Source organism: Thermobia domestica, chromosome 5 (assembly GCF_964235325.1).
Source record: "Thermobia domestica chromosome 5, izTheDome1.hap1.1, whole genome shotgun sequence".
In the NCBI taxonomy this organism is placed as follows: domain Eukaryota; kingdom Metazoa; phylum Arthropoda; class Insecta; order Zygentoma; family Lepismatidae; genus Thermobia; species Thermobia domestica.
This window is the reverse complement of record NC_137458.1, coordinates 19473611-19491971: the sequence shown is the minus strand read 5'-3', so window position 1 is coordinate 19491971 and position 18361 is coordinate 19473611. Positions and strand designations below refer to the sequence as shown.

The 18361-nt window shown below is 32.9% G+C and overlaps 1 protein-coding gene across 3 annotated transcripts in view; it reads left to right on the top strand.

Annotated features, from left to right (window-relative positions):
- The window catches only part of LOC145685768 (polypeptide N-acetylgalactosaminyltransferase 16-like), a 257039-nt gene extending 238678 nt beyond the window's left edge, over nt 1-18361 (top strand). Inside the window, exons 13-14 of one of the 3 annotated variants that reach the window (XM_081758289.1) lie at nt 6980-7208; nt 10660-18361. In XM_081758289.1, coding sequence (XP_081614415.1) covers nt 6980-7208; nt 10660-10827 — 397 coding nt within the window. In that variant the 3' untranslated portion in view covers nt 10828-18361. Of the gene's footprint in view, nt 1-6979; nt 7209-10659 lie in introns of those variants that run through there. The other 2 variants (XR_014131483.1, XM_081758290.1) reach the window with 2 other exon arrangements.

Sequence of the window (18361 nt, the reverse complement as noted above, 5' to 3'; positions counted from 1 at the left end):
TCAAGTTCTGACCCCTGCACCATAATATCACGCGGACCGGAGGGCGATATATAGTCGGACTACGGTAATACTTTGTAGTTTTATGTGTTATAATAATAATCAACCATAGTAATACCATCTGATAGAATAGGTAGCATCATATAATCGCAGACTAAACATATCGAATAATAAATTATGAAAAGACAGTAGCAGTTATACAACAGGGCTGTAGTGAATTATATTTTCTGGTCGGTTTTTTTTTAAAATAGAATATCCTGCTCCGTGAGATTTTTTTTTCCCACGTTACCTACTCGGGCTAGCTTACAATGTTCATGGAGGCGACAGCTCTGACTGGGTACCGAATCAAAACAATTAGTTATTGAAATTTATTTTCGCGTACCCGGATGTCGACCCCTAGTCCCTTTAAGTATTTTCATTTCTTTTCTTAGTTTAATTAGACGAGGGAAATTAACGACATCCCAGACTGTGGCGTGTCTGCGCAGGGTAGCTATCGGTGAAGTTTGGAATAGAAATCACCGATCCAAAATTCAGTTTATTTAATTTTTTTTTATTTTGGCAAATCACGAATTAGGGATATCTTAGCTATTACTCTAATTTCATTACTATTCTGGAATCTTCTAGTTTCCAAGAGGTCGGATGATTTTTTTTTCTTTTGAAATCCTAAATTAACGCCGTCTCTAACCTTCCGGAGGATTTCGGGGTCTGCAAGGGTGTTGACCGGATACGGTGAGTGGTGGGATTTCCCTAAAGCCTTTGTCTTTCCGAAAATCCCATTGTGGACACAGACTTGTCTCATCTTCGCAGACAGTTTTATCGGCTATTTATTTGGTAAGCCGAACCCTTTTGGCATGTTAAGAATATTTTGGCTATGGATTTTGTTGAGAGCGAAATTCGACTTCTAACTTTGTAGCGTTAGTTATTTCTCACTTAAGTCTTTGGCGCCCCTATTCTTCGTCTTCCTTCTTCTCTATCTCTCTCACTGTCTTCCTTTCTTCAAGTTTTTTTTTTCAAATTTTCAACCTTCCCCCCCCCCAAGATTTTGAACTTGTTGCTTACGATTTATTTAACGTACAACTCTGATCTGAAATTACCAGCTGAGACGTTGCAAGACACGATTCATGAATGGAGTAGATAATGATTGGGTCCTCCATCACATTTTGACCTATCGCTGAAATGAACAAAGACTTAGTATTTGACGACACTTCGATTACGTTCTTTCACCGTCGTTCCTCTTAAGTTGTTTTTTTTTTTTTTTTTTGATCCATTGGTCACTTTCCTTTCTGTTTTGGTTTTCGATTACTTTGTAGTTAATCTGGGCCCAGAAATTGTATTTTGGTTTATCTAGTTATATCCTTAGAAATGCTCTGTGTTACGTGCCTGCCTCACAAAGTTTTTTTTTTCCTTCATGATTTAAACACGAATTGATTATATAAAAGTTAAAAATTTATAGACGCGCGGTATCAGATAAAATTTAAATTTGTTTCCAAATGTAATGTTGGAAGTCATTTGTTTTCTTGGACAATGTTGCAACCTTGTAAAATTTTATTGTTGGGGATGATTAATTTAAATGTGTGCGCATTTATTATAAATATATATATATATATAGAGAGAGAAATAAATACTTCGAAATGTATGTGTAATTAGTATGTGAATATGATGTTAAAGTAAAAGTATGATATTAAATGTATTATGAATATATGTAAGAGCGCTCGTGTCTGTCCCCCTAGACGTGTATTGGTTGCTATAGTTTACCAGAAGTCTTCCGACGAATTTAAGAACGTAGATTTTGTTAAGAATACCGCCGTGCACTTAAGTAATTTTCCTTTTCTTCTGAATCAATGTAAGTGATAACCTCTGAAATTATATAATGGCATGCATTGAAAAAATATCGGCAGGTCTAAACGTAACCCACATCATAACAAATATTATCTCTGAACAATTAACCTAAAACCATTGTGGAAAGTGTACCTTGAATCCGTCTCACCTTCATATGTATCCTGTGACTTGACCAGTTTTTTTTTTTCTTCTATCCTCAATTTGAACCATCATACTCCGTACACCTGTGGAAGATCATTTTTTTTTAAAATCCGAACCATGTATAAACATATACGAAAGTGATCCTAATGAAAGGTCTCGTGAAGTGTCCCAGTGTTGGATAAATAACTTGAAATTATTCGATTAATAAATTTGGAAATAGACCGTCTAAGAGGAGAAACTTCCTCTAGTGAAAGCTATTTTCTCGAAATCCCTAGATGGGTATAGACGTAGCAGTGTGCGATTGCAGATATAAACTGTTACCAGTTACAAACCAACTATAGACGACGAATGGTTTTGTAAACCAATAGATATATATATATACATATAGAGATATATATAAATGACCACAAATTAAGTTAAATGGAGCGAAACGTTTTGGACACTACGACTAGTGCGTGAGTTGTGATTTGGACGCTCGAAATTATTAATATTTTAATATCTCGACGTGAGGTAGAGACTCATATAAGTTCTAATACACCAAAAGTTTTTTTTTCTTTCCTCTTTGTCCAATTTTTTTTAAAGTGAAATAAGTGTCTTATTTGCGTATGTCGCAAATCATAATTTGGCTTTAGCATGCCTAAGATATGATACATGTAATTATTTTTTTTTCCCCATTTGTCAATATGATTGAATATATAAAAACTTACTAAAATTTAATACTATGTACTCTATTAATATATAACCAAGAACTTGTGCTTTAATATTTTCTTCATAATTATATGTTTGTCTTTCTTTTTTCACTATGAATGTAATAAACTATTTGTACCCTTGTAGTTAGTTGGTTTCCTTTAACCATATATACACTGTCCTGAGTGAGTGAGCGAGTGAATGCATGATAGATTTAATATAAGCAATTCTAGTGATATCATTTGTCATATTAACATCCGTAATATATGTGTCATGTTTTAATATATGTGTTAAGGTAAATAACCTAGGTCATGAAGGACCGTCACTAATGGTTTAAATCGGCTCGAGGAGTGAAGCAAAAATAGCAGGATAAGCCTAAATACGACATCTTTCTTCCAGGAAGTTGAAATTCTTATTGATACGATACATAAATTTATATTGAGTTTATAAGTTTGATTTTTTTTTTCTTTCCTTGGCTAATTCATATGTGTGGTCGATCCTAGAGGACAGAGTTCAGATGCTGGATAGTTATCAGTCACCGGTCGGAATAACTTTACAAAGAATTAAATTTCACTTTTCTCATTTCCAGGTCTAGGTCTGGGCAACCCCATGATCGTGGTGCCTGGAGCTAGGTCTGGGTGGTATGAGGGAACATGTGTCTATTCCGAAGCATTCCAAAATTGATTAGTTGTTAATAACATTTAGAATGATTCATCTTTCAACGACTTTCCCGACCTTTTACTATATTTCCGGAATTATCCAGTAATCTGTTTCTCATTAAAATACCCTATTTCTTTTCTTTCTTCTTTACCTACCTCCTTCTTTTACCCTTCTACTTTCTTCTCTTTCTTTCCTATTTCTAAATGAAAGAAAACGGAGTCATGATTGAGAGTAGTCGCTATTGGCACGGTCAATAAGTTGTTTCGATGAGTTTTCTTCGGGAGTCCGATATGGAATAATTAACAATAACAAAAGGTTTATTGGAAGTTACTTTATTGGAAAATAATCTGGATTTCAATCAGTAAGTGATCTTTCGTAATCGTCCTCGTTAAAGAAAATTAATTTTAGCGACTCCTCTCCTCTACATTAGCTCATTTATCTTCGTTAAATGTTTACTTTGTATTCTTTCATACTAGACACGCCCAGTAAACTAATACAACCGATAAGGAAAATAAGAAAACGAGCTGCGCCTGGGATCGAACTTAGAACCTTTTGCTGTGTTTTGTATTATCACACTGAAGCATTATTTTCATAGCACATTTTCATAGCAAAACAACACTAATTATCTAACAGACTCAAACTACCATGTTTATGCAATCTGACCAACCGAAAACCCACATGTTCGCGTCGAAGTCTATTCTAATAACACACCAAGAACATGCAACATGTCGATATGCTGTTAGTTTCTCGCATGCACGAAAGGTAGGGAAAAATAGGAAATTTTGAAACATCGTTGCCATCTTTTACAAGGCAAACTTCTCAGCTTTTACACACTGCGTAATATGTCGCTAAGTACTTGACCTATTGAATTCACATCGACAGTACGATGGTCTTTATGTCACACTGACTTGGTCTATAACGTTTACCTCATAGTGTACTAGTGATGTTTTCCGAGTTCTTACACCATTTCCAAACTCATATTTTTTTTTTTACTTGTGTTGTGGTAACACTGGTTACCTGATCCTTGTACACTTGCAGTCAATTTAAAGACTACGTACCATCATTTCATTTCATTTATGCAGCTATTTTTGACCTCACTGCCAATGTATGTAAAACGACATTCAACTTTACACTTGTTTGACGTTATTTCTCGAAACGTTGGCAACACTGAACTGCAAGTGCCATCTCTTTTGTCTCTATTGTCATTGCTCATTCCAATTACGACCTGAAATCTCGGTCATTCCATTAAAAAAAATATATTGGGATGACTACACTATTCATTGGGTGATGTTGCCTAATACGTAAAAGGATGTCCTCCGCCATGTACTTGCTTCATGCACAATTTCACTTCTCTCTCTCTCTCTTTTTTTTTTCTCCGTTATAGCGGATGATAAAGATAAATTGTTCACCATATATATATATATATATATATATATATATATATATATATATATATCAAACCTTTCATTTACGGTTATGTGTGATTTCACGTTTAACAGAGACAAACATTTTAAGTATTTGTATTTTTTTAGGTATATCTTTTTAAGTATATCTATATATGTATTTTTAAGTATATCTTTTTCATAAAGTTTATGATATAAAATTACTGTTCAAAGCCTTTGTATTTTAATAAGCATTCTCTAAAATTAATGCATGTGAATTGTGCTTCCATCTTCCGAGTTCTTTTAAACTATATGTTGAGGACATTTATATGTTTGTGGTCAATCTTTTCGACAATGAGATCTCGGAAACTACAGGCTCTAGAAAGATGACGTGTTCGCTGATCGATTGGAAATTTTTTTCGTAGATTGTCCAGTTCTAATTGAATATTTAAAAAAAACATAACCATTATTGCTTTAATACATTTTTTTAGGATACACTGGAAGCGTTAAAATTAAAAAAAAAAAAAAACTAAAGCATCATATGCGTTATAAATTCCACCACCACATTGTTGTACATTGGGGTTGTATATGACTCAGGCGTTTGTTTCATGGCCAAATAATAATGAAAAAGGAAGGATAACCATTTCTCGAGTGTAAGATAAATCTTTATTTTTTGAGTGTTTGCGCAATGAACACCATATATAACTGACATTATAATTAATTGTATATGTAATGTATTTGCTTATTACATACTGCATGCAAGAAGAAAGAAAACACTGGTCATACATGAATTAGAGACTCCAACTGGAAGTAGGCTCAAATCTTGCAAACGGTGCGAGATATTGAGAAAAAATAATCGAAAAAAATCTCCCCTTTATGATACCCCTTGCCGATTTATTATTATTATTATTATTATTATCAAGACGTCTTTCAATTGTGCCTGTAAAGGGACATGTACAGATGTTGTGAGGAATGAGAAGGAGATTTATGCTCATATGCGAATGATGCGCTGTGTAGAGAGCGCAGGTTCAGCTAGTATATAATATATAATTTTAAAATAAACATGACTTTGTCCAGTGATTTGTTTTTCTAAAGCAAATTATATATGATTTGTAAATGATAACCAGAATGGAGTAAGGTCTAAGACAAAATGGTAATTGATAGTAAAATCAACAGTTAATTTTAAATACTTGTCTACATTGTCTTAAATTGCATTAAAGATGTTATATTATTTATAAAACTAGCCTTTGGATAGCTGGGGTCTCCGCCCCCAGACCCCCGCGTTCACTCGGCCTACAGCCTCGCATCTCTTAAACCAATAATTCTATCGAATTTCAAGTTTCTTTCCCTATTTCAACTATCTAAAAGAGATATTGTATCGCAAGAAAATTCACATTTAAATAACATTTGTATTTCTTCATCCCCCCCCCTTTACAGCCCTTAAAACCTGAAAAATATTCACTTTTGACAATTTTCCTGTAGGTTAGTCCCGAAAGACTACAATCATGCGAAATTTCATCATTCTAATCCTGCCGGAAGTACCTAAACGTTTTGGGGTGTAAAAGACGTTCCATATAAATAACATGGGAAAGATTTTTCAGTTTCCCTATAAAACCACTTTACAATTGGAATTTTTTTTTTATTTTTGGTGATTTACTTAAGTAACACTAACGAAAACGTACAAGCATACCGAAGTTCAAGTTGTTATTCGAATTCCAAATACCTAAAATATGAGATTATAGGTCCAAAAACAAGCCCATTTTAAGAACATGGAAAGTTTTTTCATCTCCCCCTATAGACCTCTTAAAAATTAAAAATATTCATTTTTGGCAATTTTCCTGTGAGTTAGTTCCGAAAAACTACAGTCATTCCAAATTTCAATTTTCCACGTTAAACAAAAGTATCCCTTTAATTTGTCACTTCATGTGATTTTATGTATAGTTAAAATTTATTTTTTAATAACAACATATGCGTATAATATTGTGTTTTCTTTTGAAATGTATCAACATATACTCGTATTTATGTGCACATTATATGCTGCTTATTTATTGTATAACATTTAGACCAGTAATTTAAAAAGTTAAAAATCGAAGGATTTTGTTTTTTGTAATTTTTAAAGGACAATTTTTTGTACCTTTACAGGTAAACTATATTCTCAAATATAAATTAACAGAGAAAAAAAAGAAAAAAAGAAAAAACTTTCTTACCGACTTTCTGTTCTTTTGTTCTGAATTTGTTACCACTCCATTTAGATTATCCTTCTAATCATATAGGCTCCCAAATGAAGATAATGTGGCATTTGGCCAGCTGAAACAAGGGTCGATGTGTCTAGAGTTGGGAGCGAACAACCTTTTCCAATTCAGCAGCTGCCACGAAGGATTATCCAGCCAAGAGTGGGCTTACAGCAAAGCTGGGGTACTGCATCAAAAGGAGCAATGTTTAGCAGCAGTCAGGGAAACGAATGGACTACATATCGAACGCTGTGATGATAACGTAAATCAGGTAGTAAATTGTTTCAGTTTATAGACATTCAGGGGTGTAGACAGGAGGGAGGGGGAAATTACAAACTCGGTTCCAAAATAGAGCCCGCGGTGGCTCAGTAGTAGAGCAGTCACCTCTGCTGCATAAGGTCCTTGGTTCGATCCCAGCTCGCGCCAAGTGAGCTTTGTGGTGAACAAACACCGTGCGCGTGGGTTTTCTCGGGGTTCTCCCGTTTCCTCCTCCACTATTTGATTCATTTCTCATCATCACCGTATCCTTTAGCCTAGCCGGCATAACAGTGGGACATAAAACTTGGAGGTTTCATTTTCATTTTCGGTTCCTCAACAAAGTTCCTTTGTTATGTGTTTATTTAACGCGCTTAATACATACAGTAAATGAAGAATCACGTCAATACATTGAAATAATTACGATCTTTCCAAATGAAATAATTAATGTAATAACTAATTAATAATACACTTTATTACTGTAATCTGTTTAATTGTATGGAATCAGTTGCAAATTTATTACTATACGATTGCATAGTAATAATAGTGTCTGAGATTGATATGATTTTTTTCTTTTTTTCCCTCACTTTTTACCCATATAAACGCAAATCAAACAAATGGACTAACGCAAACAGTTTTAGTTTCCTTATGAATAGTTTATTAATAAATTTCCTCCAACTTATGACTAACTTCACACACTGTCAAAACCCATGCTTTAATAGGATAGCATAGTATAAATATAATATGTATGTAAGTGTTGTAAGTTAAAAATGATTTCATATTCTGAAAAAAGACTTTCGCTCTAGGTAGTTTCTTCAGTTGAAATATGTAGCTTTAATTTGAAATGAAACTAACCAAATAAAATATAAATTTGAACAATTTAAGATTAAGATAAATACAGAAATATTATTCAGCGCAAAATGCAATTTTTTTCCCACATCTCAACCTACAGTGTAGTATGATATATTTCCAGGTCTTGCACATTACAGTAAAGTAATGCCTCCACGTAAATCGTGGTAATTATTGTTTAGAATTAACAAAACTGTATATGAAAAATTGGAAAATTAAATCAGGGACACATTCTAAAGAGCGGGGACTTCCTAAATACGATGCCTCTTTCCGCCAAGATACAGAATGTCGAAAAAGTAACAAAATTAAACGTTAGAAATTATTTTTAAAATATTACACACACACACACACACACAAATTAATTTTGGAAATATTTAATGAAAATGAAAACTACAAGTTTTTCCCTTTACCATACATATGATTACAGTAGTACACTACCATTGTCTTGGCAAAATAAGACGAATGTCTGTAGTTCAGATTCTCTTTCTTTTTGCTTGTAAGTTGCCATCCTATGAGAAAATGTGTTTACCTCGGTGAAAAGTCTTGAATATATTCCCAAAATCAAAGGATTAACAAATAACAATAATAAATTACCGAAACATATTAAAAATTACGAAAAAATCACCAAAACTTAGGAAAAATGACCAAAAAAAAATCTAAAATCGGAAAATATTACCTAAAAGCTGAAAATTGGCAAAATATGATTTAAAAAAGCACTATAAAATTACCATTTTTTGTTTCAGAATGAAGTGTAACATTATGTGTATTTGATTGGCATTGTGTCCGCGATATCAGAGAACAGATGATGTTTCATCAACTTCTGCCCCTTATTTATAAGTGTTGTTAGCAACACTTAGTCTCTCATTCAGTTAGTGTACCTTACTACGTATGGCCGTTCAGATGATGTACGAAAAAAAAAAAAAGTGGAATGAAATTATTTTAGACCCCTGACTACAATTCAGTCTTGCTACATGGGGACAGCAATCGACGAAAGATTCCAATACGGAAAACTGTGATATACTGATGGAAAGATGTAAGAAACTGATTTCAGGCAAATATTTCAAACTTTGCAGTTGGTGATGTTATTGTGTGTATATATGACTTGAAATGATGGGTTGCTTAAGTTTTCGGTTTCTCTTATGAAAACGGGGATTGTCTTCTTAGTTTCATGCATCGGCATGGATCCTGCAATGGATTCAGGTGGCCAGATCAAGAAAACATCAGCCATCAGAGCCGCCTGTGGATAGTGTTTTTCGTCAAGTACTTCTATTAGCACTATTTACCCACCCTGATAGAGTTAGTAACATTACAAAGTTAGCTGTTGAACAGGTTACATTGTTGTATACGAAGAGAACAGAGAATAATAAGGTTAGAAACTCGCTATTAAAAATGTAAGCTCTAGTGTGATTTCCTCTTGAAAAATTTTATAAAGTAGACAAAAATCTATTAGTCATATGGTGAACTTGAATTGAATGTATTCTCTCAGTGCATTTGAGTATGTAACTTCCTTATTTCTGCACGGCATTCATGCTACCACGGGCTAAATGGAATTTAATATGTCATATTTCCAAGAGGTATAGTAATATAATAATCAAAATATTATCAATTTTTATAATTTTCTTTGAAAGAGCTTTGAAAGAAATATTCGCAAAATTTGGACATAAATAAAACTGCCACAATAAAGTTTCAAAATGGCGGTTGTTTTTATTTTAAAACCATAGATATACATTTTATTTTTTGTTATAGATAATCAAACAATTCTTCACAATATAATATGTACAACCATAATACCTTTTCACCAGAACTTGTTTCTCTTTAGTATCTCTGGTATTGTTGTTTATATTAATGAAAAAAAATCAGTGTATGATTGCATACTTGTCAGAGGCTGGGACTTCTCTTCCTTGTATCTTCCCTTCCAGTACCTACTTTTCCAAAATATTTTTAAAATACTGATATATGTGAGGACTTGCATATGCTAAGCTAACTAAAATGAGTCATGGTCACCTGGCACCATTTTCCTACAATTTGTATAATTTGAAATAGAAAGAACCAATAATAATAATAATAATAATAATAATAATAATAATAATAATAATAATAATAATAATAATAATAATAATAATTATAAACCAAGCACATACAGGAAGGAACCCTTGCATAGTTCCGAAGGAAATATGTTTACAGGAAAACCTAATTGGCTATGAGAAAGCACGTGATTGCTTGCCACTCACTATTCTTGAGGGAATTTATATCGATAAAAATGAACACTTTATCGTACCAAAACTAAAGGAAGAAACTTAACCTAGCCTAGAAATTCCTATTATACAAAAGTATACTAGAAGGTTAAGTTTTGTTTCCTTAGTTTGAAGCAATAAAATTTTAATTTTTACTGGTGAGATTTCCCTCAAGAGCCACCACTGCTACCAGTTAAGACACATGACGGCAACAATAGTAGCACAGTTATTCTTTACCTTGTACACCGGTCAATCATTTTGGAAATGTATGTATAACTCTCTGTCAGAGATAAAATTAACAAATAAATATTACTAGTTACTTAATATGCTAGTAGCTCCTGAATGTCTTGCTGATCAATTCATTTTTATTGTTGTTCTTTACAGAAATGGACACGACAAGGGCGTAAACTCATTCATACACTGTCTGGATTATGTTTGGAGACGGGAGTCTCACACAAGATGTTTTTGTCAGAGTGCAGATCAGGGGCAATGTCTCAACACTGGGATTTCACTGTGGAACTACAAACTCTGGATGATGGGTTCATTACTTAGCATTTGCTGCACTCTTCGCCTACTATTATTTAGTTGAGCCTCATGCTGTGAAAATTAAAATGAGGTTTATTTATTTAAAATGAAGGTGAATAAAAATGTGGAGGCCAAAAGAATCGACGAGAACAATACAAGTCGTCAGGAATGTTGATAAAGCTAACTTCTTCACCTTGCCTCCATCTTAGAAAACTATCAACCATGGTTGTGTGAATGTACAGTGACTAGGCTGACCATATTTCTTTGAGACATAAAACGGGACATTGGGATGGTAAAAATGGGACGTGTGTGTTGTAAAAGTATTACGAAAAAAAGGTTTTACTTCATCAATATATTACCGTTACCTTTGTTCCTTAGTATCAGAAAACACACACGAAGATTTAGCTAGATACAGAGGGAGATTGTAATCCAAGTCATGCAATGTAGTTCATGTGAAGATGTTGATAGTAACGAACAATGCGATTTTCTGATTATACAATCTACTTGTATCAGTGTTATTGATACCCGGATATAGGTTATTACTTATGAATAACAGTTTACTAATGAATAATATTAAAAATGGATCAAAATTGACATTTTTGTTAAAATGACGGGACAAGCGAGAAATAGAACGAAAAAGGTACTATTCCTTTCAAAACGATACGTGTGGTCAGCCTAGGAATGCCCTAAAACAAATTTTAAAAAATAAACATTTAAGTCATGCATCTGAAGACTAGTATTATAAATGTGACACTTAGATAAGGCAATTAGAAGTCACAGATCTGTAAGTCTCAGCTCACAGTAACCTAACATTTCGACTATGATAATATAAAACTACCATGTTGAATGTTACTAGGATAGATTCTTTGTCGAAATATAACACAAAATCTGATATTACGAACTCTACGAGTAGTCTAATTGAGAGTAGGCTAATTGTACTCGTATTAGAGAGACTATGAATACAATTAGCCTATTCTTTTGCACTAAGGAGTTTAGTTCCCTTCTTCTGGATACGGCTTTGGAGTATTATTCAACTATTAATTTTTATCTGGAAGCATAAACTATTAACACAGGATGTTTCAAAACAACACCGACAACGTTTCGGAGGTGGTTCCTGACACCAAGATAAGACAAAAAGTATAGACCAACCTGGGTGTACAAATGCTTCTTTTCGGAGTTATAGGCTGCCGAAAACATGAAAAAAAAAAAAAAAAGAACTTCAAAGGTCCATAGCTTCAAAACTATGGGACTTACCGTAGTCGGATCAAGACTTCACTTAGGAACTATTATGTGCGTTATCCAAAAATACATGTTTCAGAATCCTAAGGTACTTTCGCAACTTAGGGAGTTTTGGCTACCAGGGGTGCCCACAAGGGGGGGCTATGACGAAAACTGCGTCATTGAAATATTTGGGGGGGTTAAAAATCTATATAAATATGTTTGAGAGGGTGTAAAAATATTTCGAAAATATTTTTTTTCATGGAAGAACACCTACGGATAGGCAATTGAGGGGGGTGCGTCATGGACACGAGGGGGGGGGCACCACTGTACAATCTGAAGTACTCACCAACTACCTCTATAAAAAATGTTGCGAAAATACTGTAGGATTATGAAACATGGATATTTGAATAAAGCACATTTGAGGTTGGAGAGTACTTCAAATTATATGCCAAACTCCCTCTATAAAAATTATTGCATGAATACCTTAGGATTCTGAAATATGTATTTTTGGATAGTGCGCATATTAGTTCCTAAGTGAAGTCTTGATCCGACTACGGTAGGTTCCATAGTATTGAAGCTATGGACCTTTAAATTTCATTTTTTCATGCTTTCGGCAGCCTATAACTCCGAAAAGAAGCATTTGTGCATCCAAGTTGGTCTATACTTTTTGTCTTATCTTGATGTCAGGAATCACCTCTTAAACGTTGTCGGTGTTGTTTTGAAACACCCTGTATAACTATAATAACGAATATTTAGCACTGAAAATGAACGTTTCGACGAGTTAAAAACAAAAGTAGAACTAATCAAAATAGAACAAAACATATTCTGATAAACAAAGCTGAAGGACTCCATACTTTCGATAGATACATGAGATATGTGCATTTCCTTTATAGATGGATTGCTAGGACGTAGTTTCTAAACTACAGAAACTATACAAGACCCACCTATGGAGGTTAACATGTTGTTCCATAGGAAACCGAGACTTTATTTCGATTTTAATTTATAGTAACAGGCCAAACGTCATCATTCTTTTTTCAGTTGATTTTTTTAAGGATTCAACTAAGAAGATATGTTTATCTTTTTATCTTTTACTTATCTATAGAGACGAAACTTTTTCGCTAATGTGATATGTGCGAAACGTTAAAAAATGCGTATATGTTTCTGGAAACCTCAAACGTTTAGTTTCAGAGCCAGAAATCACGTTTATATTATCGTGAATTTTTGCGAAATTCAGCATTACTTGCGATAAATGAGAATGAAAACGAAAAAGTGGAATACTTGTTAATTATTGTCAATAATAACTAAAAAGCGCATTTCCAATATTATTATTTAAATTTTAAAAACGTTGCATTTACGAAAAAGCTGTGCGAGTTATTTGATCCAGAAACTGTTTCACTTCATAAAGATGTAGACATCAACAAACTGAACTATTGTTTAAATCATTGACGGTGTTTTGTGGTGAAAATGTTCATGATTTGTTGGTTGCTTACCGTGAATTTTAAAGTAATGTATTGAAGTTCTCAACAGTGAGGATAAGGAAGTTGACATTGTATAATTTTTAAACAGTTTCAAAGTGAACCACAGATCTTTTGCTTCAGTTCGCTACGTTCAATATGGTTGCCGGTCTCAAGTGTTGATGCCGAAAGATTCTTTTCCGAGTATTATATGATTGTTACTGACAGGAGAACAAACTTCAAGGAAGAATTGGTAATGTCTTGCTGCATGTCATTCTTTAACTAAGGATGAGGTTGGAGGAAGTGTTTAAAATTTTGCATTAATTTCTATATTTCAGTGAATACATTAGTTAGAATGTGCACCTAATCAAGGTATATCCTCATTTCTGTATTAGATATACACCTTATTATCAAAAATGTACTGTTTACAAGTTCCATAATTAAAAAAAAAAAAAAAAAAAAAAAACTTTTGCTACATTTAAAAAATAAATGAGACATAAATGCGAAAATTGTGATAATTATAGCTACAAAATATCAAAATTGTTGCGAAAAAGTTTCGCCTCCACTTATCTATTGTCCAAGGTTGTCCTGTTAGTTATCCTGAAATATGAATAAAGGCTTCGAGAATACTAAGAACTATGAGAAAAATAAATGGCTGTGATATATAAATATAGTGTGTATGTGTTATGTGTGTATGTAAAGTGAAAATGTTTGTCTTGTGGGTTAGTGCTTCTTTTTCATATATAGACAATTGTTTGCCTATATTTATGTACCAATACGTATATTTATGTTTTACAAAAGTAAAATATTTTTATTTGTATTTTAATGAGAAACTACAGCGTACACGCTTTACATAAGTAATTATGATGTAACCTTATATCGTTATTTCTGTTTTTTCATCATCAAATTCAAAATACCTGTTACCAGTTTCGTCTGTATACAGCAAATTATTTCATTTTCTAATATAGTATTAACATATATGTATATTATAAGTTATACTCACTACTCTGTAGAAAAGTGAAAAATTTCTTCAGGTAATTTCAGTACCAAACTTGTATGGTATCTTCAGGTGTGAAATGATAAGGAAATTTTGTACAAAAAGTGAGGTATGATACGTAGAATAGTAATAATATAGAAATTTAACAAAATCTCTAAAATATAATATCCTACAAATGAACATAACAGAAAGGTAAAACTGAAAGAAGTTGTGTCGAGAAGGAATAAATTGTGTCATCAAATATTTGACACAATTTATTCCTTCTCGACAAATATTTGACACAATTTATTCCTTCTCGACAAATATTTGACACAATTTATCCCTTCTCGACAAATATTTGACACGATTTATTCCTTCTCGACAAATATTTGACACTATTTATTCCTTCTCGACAAATATTTAACACGATTTATTCCTTGTCGACAAATATTTGACACAATTTATTCCTTCTCGACAAATATTTGACACGATTTATTCCTTCTCGACAAATATTTGACAATTTATTCCTTCTCGACAAATATTTAACACGATTTATTCCTTATGGACAAATATTTGACACAATTTATTCCTTCTCGATAAACATTTGATACAATTTATTCCTTCTCGACAAATATTTGACACAATTTATTCCTTTTCGACAAATATTTGACAAAATTTATTCTTCTTGACAAATATTTGGCACAATTGATTCTTTCTCGACAAATATTTAACACGATTTATTCCTTCTCGACAAATATTTGACACAATTTATTCCTTCTCGACAAATATTTGACACAATTTATTCCTTCTCGACAAATATTTACACAATTTATTTCTTCTCGACAAATATTTGACAATTTATTCCTTCTCGACAAATATTTGACACAATTTATTCCTTCTCGACAAATATTTGACACGATTTTGGAGAGAAAAAATGTTCGAAATTCCTTCTTGAAACAAAGTATCGTATCATTTACCCTTTCTTTATGCTCATGTGTAGCGAAGTGATTGGTAAGTTTGGTAACGACTGTAGTTTTCGGTGGAATCAAAGAGCTTTCCTTGTCGACTTATCATCATGAAACAATTGGCGAGGCAGTTAAATTAAAAGGAAACGATTCTGATCTTGGAAGCCATAAATAATAGTAATGGGACTATACGTACATTTGCAAACTAAAATACTTGGAAAGCCAGGTAATCGAGTTTTTAACCATAAAGATTGCAGTACATTTAAGAGAGAGGAGTACATACATCAAGTGTGTGGATTAAGAACTTCTATTTAACATGAGCCATTGAACATCTAGAATACAGAGTGGCCCAAAAGTAAGATACACTCCCGTACTGACCGGTCATGACAATTTATATCATTTACTTATTGTAATCCATACAATTATTGACTTAGATTCTTCCTTATCTGTTCTTAACTTATTTTCACTTATACCTTAAGCTCGGAACAAACCAAAGCAAATAAATTCATTATCTTCATAAATTAAAATGTCATACTTGATCGATGCTGGTGTGTATACCTACATTTGGGCCACCCTGTATATCTCTAGTGTATTTTTAATGGCACCAAAAGTCAATGTAAATGACAGATACATTAATGTAGCTGTACTAATGGAAGCTTCATGGGTATATTATAATTGTAATTTATTATAAGTAGAGACCGGATGTTTAGGCATTAAAAACCTGGAAAGTAGACAGGCAGATAGGCACTTGAAATTGAAAAAAATAGGCACTAAAATGTAACTCGAAATAATGAAGATAAATACTCAATACAATAAAAAAAAATATATTCGTCTTAGATAATGTTCAAAGAATATAGAAACATACCTGTTTGTTAATATCTTCTTTTACTGTATGAATAAACACGAAGCTTGACATGTATTCCTTGTATATTTGGTAAATGCATTCTCTACAGTATTTTATCACTACACATAACAGTCCAAATTTCATACACTTATCAGTACACACAGCTTTACGACAAGTTTTACGACATATTATCACTACAAACAACACTTACATTTCTCGGAAGAGACAGAATTCTTTCTTGAAATACTAAGTTATAAATTTTCTCCCAATAAAGCATTATTTTGATGAAAATGTATAGAATAGGCAACATTAGGTACTAAAGCAATTATTTAGGACGGAGTGCGGCGAAATAGGCAAATAGCCAAAATAAAATTGGCTTAAATTGAAACTATAAGCCCCCATATAAACTTTAAAACGTTATTTTTGATCATACCTTTAATATTACAGAATAGGCATTTTGCCTAACATTCGGTCTCTAATTATAAGCATGAATAATCGATTTCTTTATGGAGCTTTGTTATGGGAAAAATGGCAGACTAGTTCAATCTAAACCACAGATACATTAGTGCAGCTGTACCAATGGAATCTTCATGGGCATATGATAGTTGTAATTTATTAGAAGTATTAATAATCAATTTCTTTATGGAGTTTTGTTATGGGGAAAAATGGCAGAATAGTTCAATCTAAACGACAGATACGTTAATGCAGCCAGGGGCGGATTAAGGCTTTTGAAACCCTGGAGCCGACTATTTCAATGGGGCCCTACGTTACGAATAAAGATAAGAATGCTGGTGCTGTATTCGATTTTGCTTCGCAGATATCAATAATTAAAGAGAATTTAGTTTCACCTAAGGCTAAGATATTAAATATCGACACACGAATAAAAGGAATTACTCAGAATTCTCTTTTGATAAACAAGATAGCAATTGTACGTTTCAAATTTAATGGGAGAACATTTCATCATGGTTTTCGCGTGTTAAGTTTTCCCAAGACATGTTGTTAGGGAATGACTTTTTAGTATCTCAGAGAGCTCAAATTGATTTGAATAGGAACGTTTTATTGTTAAGGAGATTTGGAAAAGCTCCCAGATTTGCTGTAAGTAATGACAGAGGATATTTCAAAGGAATTGTCACCAGAAGCTACTAATTTGGTTTGTAATAAGGGTCCAATATAGCTTACTCCCTATAAAAATAAGTATTGTGAAGGCGCTGGTGGAAGAAGACTTAACTGTAGAGATACCGCGAGCATAGCGAGCGGGTAAAAAAATTAGCATGGGTCTGAAGCCTATAATAGGTTGATCGCTATATTTTAGTATTAAAGAGAGAGATGTTGGGGGGCCCCGGAGCCTGGGCTCTATTGGCTCCGCCCTTAATTCGCTCCTGAATGCAGCTGTACCAATGGAAGCTTCATCGGCATATTACAGCTGTAATTTATTACAAATATTAATAATCTATTTTTCATGGAATTTCTTACGGGAATAGTGGCAGAATAGTTCAATTAAACGACAGATACGTTAATGTAGCTGTACTAATAGAAGTTTTATGTAAAATTGTAATTTACTATGGATTTCCTCATGACGTTTCCGATTATTAACATAATAAATTATAACTTTAATATGCTCATAAAGGTTCCATTGGTATAGCTACATTAACGTATCCGTCGTTTACAAGTACTGTTATTTTTTAAAAATTTCTTTTCTTTTTTTAAAAAAAAGAACTTTACACACTCGACATATATAATGAAAAGTGTTATGGCTCATGTTTAAAAAAAAAAATTAAAAAAAGCTCCTAATCCAAATTAATGCATATCAATCCATACTAATCTGTCCACTTCTGCTACCTCTCAAGTGTCAAAATTATCGAAGAATTCCGTCTGTTTTCTACGGAATTGGATCATACTTTACTCTAGATATTTGCTACATTCACATGTTTGCAACCAATTGAAAATTTATGACGTTTTGTTCCGGCACAAAGTAAACAAGTAGAGAGGGGTAAATAGAAATAATTACTTACAGAGTTGTATGACATGTCTTGTGTAACTTCATGAAGATTAAGATTAAATTGGAGAATTGACTTCTGAGAAAAAAAAAAAAAAAAGACTA